At 40.2% G+C, this 8,282-nt stretch overlaps 1 protein-coding gene across 1 annotated transcript; it reads right to left on the bottom strand.

Annotated features, from left to right (window-relative positions):
- Positions 1-5,469: 5,469 nt before the first annotated feature.
- Positions 5,470-6,810, bottom strand: LOC113769088. Its single transcript, XM_027313571.1, has one exon. It carries the CDS (start codon positions 6,808-6,810, stop codon positions 5,470-5,472), a length of 1,341 nt encoding a protein of 446 aa, XP_027169372.1.
- Between the last annotated feature and the right edge of the window lie 1,472 nt (positions 6,811-8,282).

The following is an 8,282-nucleotide window of genomic DNA, read 5'->3' as shown; positions in this document are numbered from 1 at the left end:
GGAAACTCACTGAGTTTTGGTTCACTCTATTCCGTTAAATTTGTTTTCCTTATAGGGGAAACGAGCGTGGCGTGAGATTGGTACAGGCTAGCATAGTCTAGCTTTTGTAAATTTTGTGATTGTACTCGCGCTAGTACTCGACTAGGGTTGGATGTACTTGGATTTCAAATCTTTTGTTATATTTGGGATTGTATGAATGTTTGAGATAGAAATGAATATTCATGTACATTCCATGCTTGGGAGCTGTTATTTCATTTACTCTTGAGGTTATAAACTATTTTATTTGAAGTGCGTGAGTGAGTCCTGTCGAGAGTTGGGCAGGCAGTCCGCTAAACCCTGGGATACGCCCTAGGGGGAGGTGGGGTCGTCACAAACTTGATCAACCTGTTTACTATTACCCAAATAGCGTCGTGACCTTTCTGTGTACGGGGTAACCCTAATACGAAATCCATGGTAATATGTTCCCATTTTCACTCAGAGATTTCAAGAGTTTGTAGAAGACCTGAGGGTTTCTGATGTTCAGCTTTCACTTGTTGACACACTAAACACTTTTGGACAAACTGAGCAATTTCTTTCTTCATTTTATCCCACCAATATAGTCTCCTCAAATCCTGGTACATTTTACTGCTTCCGGGATGTATTGTTTACTTAGATCGATGTGCCTCCTCCGAAATGTCCCTTTTTATTATTTCATCTTGCGGTACCACTATCCGATCACGAAACTTCAAGATACCCTCGGAACTCACATTAAAGTCTGAAATTTTCCCTTTTTGCACTTTTTCTACCTATTTTTGCACAATCTGGTCATTCTTCTGTGCTTTTTTAATTCGGCCCAACAAATCAGATGTCACCGTGATATTGCCTAAAATCACTTTCTGTCGCTCCAACCGTGGATTCCATTCATTCACTTTTTTCAATAAATGTCACTCCTTGACCATTAATCCAACTACTTGAACTTTTCGACTTAAAGTATCCGCTACGACGTTGGCCTTCCCCGGGTGGTCGTTAATTGTACAGTCATAATCCTTACGAAATTCCACCCACCGTCGCTATCTCAAGTTTAGCTCCTTCTGAGAAAATAGATATTTCAACCTCTTATGGTCGGTATACACCTCAAAAGTCACCCCATATAAGTAATATCTCCACTTCTTTAGGGCAAAAACTACAGCGGCTAACTCCAAATCATGAGTCGGGTAATTTCGCTCATGGGGTTTTAATTTCCTAGAGGCATAGGCAATCACATTTCTATTTTGCGTTAGAACACATTCCAATCCTTCTCTTGAGGCGTTAGTATATACAGAGAAACTGTCTTTTTCATTTGGTAAGGCTAAGACCGGCGCCGAAGTTAACCGTTTCTTTAATTTTCGGAAACTAGTTTCACACTTCGAATCCTAGACAAATTGACCATACTTTTTCGTCAAGTCGGTTAAAGGCCTTGCTAATTTTGTAACAGCCCCACTTTCCCCTAAGGCGAACCAAAGGGGTTAGCGGACTGCCTGCCCAGCTCTCGCCAGGACTACGGATCCGTTTACGTCAATCTAATACGTTTCGGAACTTACCAATGCGCGCAACCAAGTCAAAATGGCAACATAACCCAAACTAAGAAAATGAAATCCGGAGTCGGCCATAATAGTAACCGACCCGTCAGAACCCAACCGAAAGAGCACGCAAACATTCACATCTGAACTTTAGCGATTACAATCCAAAATGACATACAAAAGTTTTCAAAAGTTAATACATATACACGGTTTGCCAAATCAAAAGAGAAAACGCCCCAAAAGTACACTTAGGGTTTTACTACATGAGCTATACAAAAGATATGTTCAACTAGCTCAATTTGGCAGCCATTTGTCAAATCCAGACCAAAAGGGTTTATTTTCCTGTAAGGAAAACAAAAGAAACAGAAAGGGGTGAGCTTGCGCTCAATGAGGTACCAAACATATTGCAGAAAAATCATGGCATTTCATAGTTAACAAATCAGATACACATGCCAGATGTAATGTAAAGCAACTAATGATTCACATAGGAAGGATACAGGTGGCTCTCAGGAGCCAAATTCCAGCGCAGTACTTGATCCAAACGGGTTGACTCTCCGTCAACGTATATAGAACCAATGCGTCCGTAGACCCACTTCGCACCGAATTCCGTCCACCAAACACCCCTTTACCGGGCCCGCTCACCTCAAACGAACAAAATGGTAATACTCGAGTATACCGGAATCAAGGGTCTCAATACCCAAAGATCCCAAAACAGACTACCGTGGTTCGTTATCTAATCGTCCAAGCCCTTGCCGGCCCGACTCGAATAACTTAGCCACAGGATTGAGCTCATAGGTCACAAAAATCCGAACAGATGCAGACACAGATAACAGATTCAAATTTTGCATAGTAAATTGGCATATGAACAGACAAGAGAACGAGTGTGATAAAGTACACCCTCGTCTCAAACAAATTAAACAGATTGCAGAGCAGAAATCAAGTTAAACAGCAATGGAGGGGAGTGGTACACTCACCGGCTCAACTTCAAAAGTTTTCACTTCAGATTGGCCTTAATCGCCAAGAAACCCTAAAATAATCAAAGTAAACTAATTGAAGGTTTCATATCCAAAATCGAGTAAACGGAATGCACAAGTGAGGCTCGACTACACGTCGTACGCCTTGCCAAATAAATACTAATGCAAGGGTGGAAAACATGATTTTCTTGGAAACGAAAAGGTAACATGGAGACCTAGGCGCAAACAACCCAAAAGCCATTTGCTCAAATCACAAGTAAATCCAACTAGCCTTCAAGTAAAATTTCGGCAGCATATCCCTTGTTTTTACCTATTTTCCAGCCATCATGGCTTCATTATTTCCTCAAATCAGTCCCAACATCTCACACAAAATTCATCTCATTTCCCAAAAGCCGTTCACTAGGCTCAAAGTAGTACAAGTACAAAAGTTAGCTAGGAAATGACCGGAATAAGAGTAAGCCTTAAAACATGTAAACAAGTACAATGAGACTCGATAACTAATCATAAATCAATGCCAAATATGACCCCAATAGGGTTCCATAAGCATATACAATCATTAGAGAAAACCAGAAAATTCGGAAATGCAATTAGCTTTGGCCCTGAAAAAACAGTTTTTGACTTCTTTTTGCGGTAATGGCACCAAATGCCCTATGATTATCGGATGAAGGTGTAAGACCCACCATTTCGAAGCTAAAATACAGGGCTACAACATCACAGAAGGTCACTCAACCCAGTTTTGAGTGAAAACAGGTCAAAAATGCAAGATACTACATCAAAACGTAAAACAGATTCACCAAAACGCATTCTAGCGGAAATATCATAACTCAGGCTCTACAAGTCCAAATCCAGAAATTCCAAAACCAGTTGAAATCTAAGAAACAGGGTTAAATTTTACCAGAAGGCCTAAACAACTTATTCGGAAGCAATCCAGACCAAAACAACCAATTACAGAAGCAAATCCCAATTTCGGGTAAAACCAGAACAGCAATAGTAATTTCAACCTTTCTCACTCTACGCTAATTCGATTGACCTGAAATTTTGTAGGAACCTTTAAAATGTCATTACCTACAACTTTCATGTTTTGAGCTAATGCCAATTCGTCCTCTATCTAGGACCTAAAATTTCGGACAGAATGAAGAACCAAAGAACCCTAATTTTCCAGATTTCTTCCAAAACAGAAATTGATTGCAATTACCTATCATTCACACCTACTAGAGTCATTATAGGCCATTGCCAATCATCATATAAGGCCACAACATCATGATCACATTAAACCAGAAAAATCACCATTAAATTGAAAACTTCATCAAATCATCCAAAAACAAGAAATAAACAACAAATTTCAACACTTTAGCCACCACTAGGCACAAATTAAGCATCATTAGGTGTAGGAGGAAGTTCAAGCACCACTTACCTAGTAAACAAGAGAAAAGGAGTTGTAGAACACCTTAGCTTCCTTGAACACTTCCACAAAAACACTTACTAGCACCAAAGGGAGGGATTTTATGGAGTAGAAACTAGTTTATGTGATTGGTTTTGGAAGATTGAGCTAAATGGAAGCTAAAATGTTGAAGAGTTTCCTTCTTCTTTGCTCAAGAGAGAACCGGCCATGGAGGAGAAGAAAAGAGTGAATTTTAGTGATTTTTTTGGAGATATTTAACCAATTAGTCAAAAAGGTCAAAACCATGAATAGTTGTCTACAAGTCCAACCAATGGAAGAGTGACACTTGTCACTTCATTAAGTGCATTCCTATCCCTTTCTTTTCCTCTCACATCCTCTACTTATCTCTTAACACCCGATAAATCTCAACCAGTATCCGAAAATTAACCTAACTGGCCGAATTTTTTCCGAACTTATCGCACTAGTGGGTCCCACGTCCTTTATATATCCTTAATTTTTCAAAAACTCTCCAATACTAGAAAAAACATCTAAAAACTATAATTACTCATAAAATTTACCAGGAGAATTTTCCTAAGCCAGAAAATGCAAAAAAAACATGCCATTAAAGGGGATAAACCCTAGGAAAATTATTAAGAGGAATTTACGGGTTCTCACAAATTTGGAGAAATCTTTGATCATCCGACGGTAATACCCAACTAAACCTAGGAAACTACGAACCTCAGTTGGAGTTTCTGGCTATTTCCACTCAGATACGGCTTTTACTTTCACTGGATCCACAGAAATGCCATCTTAGATATCACATGCCCTAGAAACGAGATTTGCTCCAACCAAAACTCACACTTGCTAAACTTGGCATATAACTGATGCTCTCTTAAAGTCTGCAAAACTATCCTCAAATGTCGTTCGTGATCCTCTCGAGTCTTAGAATACACCAAAATATCATCTATGAACACCACGACAAATTGGTCGAAATAAGGTTTAAACACTCGATGCATCAAATCCATAAAGGCGGCCGGAGCATTTGTTAAACCAAAAGGCATCATTGTAAACTCAAAATGTCCATATCTGAAATTAAAAGCAGTTTTCGGCATATCCTCCTACTTAATTCGTAGCTGATAATAACCTTGCCTCAAGTCCAACTTAGAGAAAACTATTGCTCCTTGCAACTGGTCAAACAACTCGTCAATGTGCGGCAAAAAATATTTATTTTTCACTGTAACATCATTTAAGCCGCGATAATCTATACAGAGTTTCAAACTACCATCTTTTTTCTTAACAAATAGAATAGGTGCCCCCCAAGGTGATTCACTTACTCGAATAAACCCTCATTCTAACAAGTCCTGTAATTGCAATTTTAGTTCCTTAAGTTCGGCATGGGCCATTCAGTATGGTGTTTTTGCAATAGGAGCGGTTCTAGGCACCAACTCGATCTTAAATTCTATTTCTCTCTCTGGCGGCATCGACTTCAGCTCGTCAGGAAAAATATCGGGAAATTCATTTACTACTAACACATCCTCCAGTTTCATCTTACCTCTAGGAGTGTTAATCAAGAAAGCTAAGAAACCCTATGCCCTTTATTCAATAATTTTCTGACTCGAATTCTTGAAACAAGTGCAGACGAGGCTAATCTACCCCTCACATCCAATCTTAGGGTTGCCTCTCCGGGTTTAGAGAACTCCACCACCTTAGTCTTGCAGCTCAACTGAGCATTGTATTGAGCCAACCAATCCATTCCTATAATTACGTCGTACCCCTTGAGGTCTAAACTTATCAAATCTCCCACCAACTTCCGTTTTTCTACCCAAATCTCACAATTTTTATAAACCATATTGGTAATTAGGTTTTGATCCCCAGTAGGTGTTCTAACTTCCAAGTCATAGGGAAATTTAACAGGATTCACAGCAATACCACACATAAAGGCAGGATTTATGAAAAAATGGGTTACCCCAGGGTCAATTAAAAACTTAGTTAAGCAGTGGAATACAGGGATCGTACCTTCTACTACTTCAGAGGACTCAGGGGCTCGCTGATAGTCCAAGGCAAAAACCCTAGCAGAGGCTGTCGGTCTACTCCCATTAGCAGTTGGTTGTTTAGAGTTTGACTTCTCTGGCTGCACACCCTCATTTTCCTCACGGTTTTTAGCAGGATAAGTGGCGATCTGATGATCGAAACTTCCGCAACGGAAACATTTCCTCATTTTACGCCAACAAGCATCTTCAGTGTGGTTTGTCTTACCACAATATCCACAACTTACTCGAGTAGCGGGTGTCGGACCTCCTTGGAAAATAGTCCTCTGTTGGCCTCTCCCGTTGTGAGCCCCTCTGGATGGAGCTCCTCTCGGTGTCCCTGAGATACGAACTCCACCCGTACCTCTTCCAAACTTAGGATGCGGTACATTCTGATCAACTCGCCCGGTAGTATTACTAGATGCTCCACGTCTCTTGGCTTGAAAGGTCCGAACTTGGAATCGGGTCTGCTCCACTCGTTGACCATTTTCAAGAGCATCTTTAAATGTATCGATTTGAGCAGCAGCTAAGTCCTTTTGAATCTCCACATTCAAACCTTGTACAAACCACCTTATGCGCTTTTGCTCATTAACTACCAATTTCGGAGCAAATTTAGAGAGTCGGGTAAATTGGGTTTCATATTCCTCCACACTCAAAGTGACTTGGTACAGTTTGATATATTCATCCTCTCTTTTCTCTTGGATTAAGGGTAGGAGGAACTTCTCATTAAACTTTCTAGTGAAGTTTAACCAAGTACGTGGTGTTTGCTCCCTGATCCACATTGCCCTTACTACGTTCCACCAGGAACGGGCCGCACCTTCTAACTGAAAAATAGCAAAAGTCACTTGTCTCTCCTCGGTATAGTGTAACGCAGCAAAAATATCTTCCATTCTTTCAAACCAGTTCTCGGCAACTTCAAAATCTGGTCCTTCAAGAAACTTGGGAGGAGCGAATTTTTGGAACCATTCCAGGGCCCTATCTTCACCTACTTTAGGGTCCCTTTGCTAGTTACCAGGTGTTTGACCTTACTAGTCAACCAAAGGGGCCAATAAATCAGTCATACGATTGATAGGTGTAGCTACCTGGTCCCTTCCTTCATCTCTGGGTCCCTGGTTCTGGTTTGCTACAGATCCTTGTTCTTTCTCTTGGTCCTGGGTTTGTCCGGGTCCACGCCCATGGCCCCGTCCACGTTGTCGTTTACCTTCCGTTATCACTCACTGGGCTAGGGTTCAAATATTATAACTAATAGGTAAGCAAGTTTTGGATATACAATAAATACTTATTCACAATCGAAAGTCAAAGAAAAATGAAGTTGAAATCACGATAAGCAAGGGAAAACACAAAGCAGTTATGTATCCGCGGAATGCCTGCCCAACTCTCACCAGGACTCGATACAATTCCAATTCGCACTTAAAGGATAACAACTAATAATAAAGGCCGAAGTACATCGAAGTCACTTCCTTAGGTAAACGTTCAAATCTTACATCATGAGTTCTCAAAAGATACATCAAATCCCAAAATACAACCATTATAATCGACCAAACAATTACAACCAAGGTACTAATCAAAAGAGTAATCTAGTCGGCTTTTCTCCAAAAATCTTCTCATCCGGTCCTGTTAAGGAAAACAAATCTAATCGGGTGAGCGAATGCTCGTGAGGCTAAGAAACACACATGCAAGCACATAGTCCAAGTAGCAACCACATTTAAATAATAAGTAAAACTGTAAAGTTCGAGTATTTAACATTTCAAATAGGAAAAGTAAACAAAAATAATTCAAGGATACTGTAGCTCTCAGGAGCTAAATTCCACGTAATCGAGTCAAGGTCTTGATCAAATTCCATGTTGACACTCCGTTAATCACATAGTATCAAATCCTGTAGATACACCACTTTCTTCGAATCCCGTCACCCTTACACCCCTTACCGGGCCCGCTCATCAAAGTTTTGATATTACTCGAGTATATCATGGCAATACTACGTGAGTATGTCAAGCAAGATCTCTCCAATAGATCATGCTTTACGAATATCTCATGGTTTGCTAAGCTTATCGACCAAACCCTTGCTGGCTCGATTCGTAAAGTTAGCCAACAAGTTTGGGCGTCCCCCGAATACGAATATGAATACAAATATGAATATAAGTCAATGAGCAGCGTTCCAATCGATGATTCCAAATAGAAATCACAAATACAAATCACATCCACATCACTTCGCACAAGGCGAATATGGATTCACATAGCAAAAATTCGAATATAATTTCATTTGAAAGAGAACGAGTGCGGTAAAGTACACACTCATCTCTAAAATTCCAAATTCACATAACGGATAAGAAGCAAGTCAAGCACTTAGCAACAAATTCATGCA

This window comes from Coffea eugenioides, chromosome 1, assembly GCF_003713205.1.
Source record: "Coffea eugenioides isolate CCC68of chromosome 1, Ceug_1.0, whole genome shotgun sequence".
Lineage (NCBI taxonomy): Eukaryota > Viridiplantae > Streptophyta > Magnoliopsida > Gentianales > Rubiaceae > Coffea > Coffea eugenioides.
Note: the sequence above shows the minus strand (reverse complement) of the source record. Positions and strands in the feature narration are given on the sequence as shown.

Excerpts from the sequence above, each read along its gene's own strand:
- LOC113769088 (XM_027313571.1), bottom strand. The coding sequence starts at position 6,810 with ATGGAAGATATTTTTGCTGCGTTACACTATACCGAGGAGAGACAAGTG.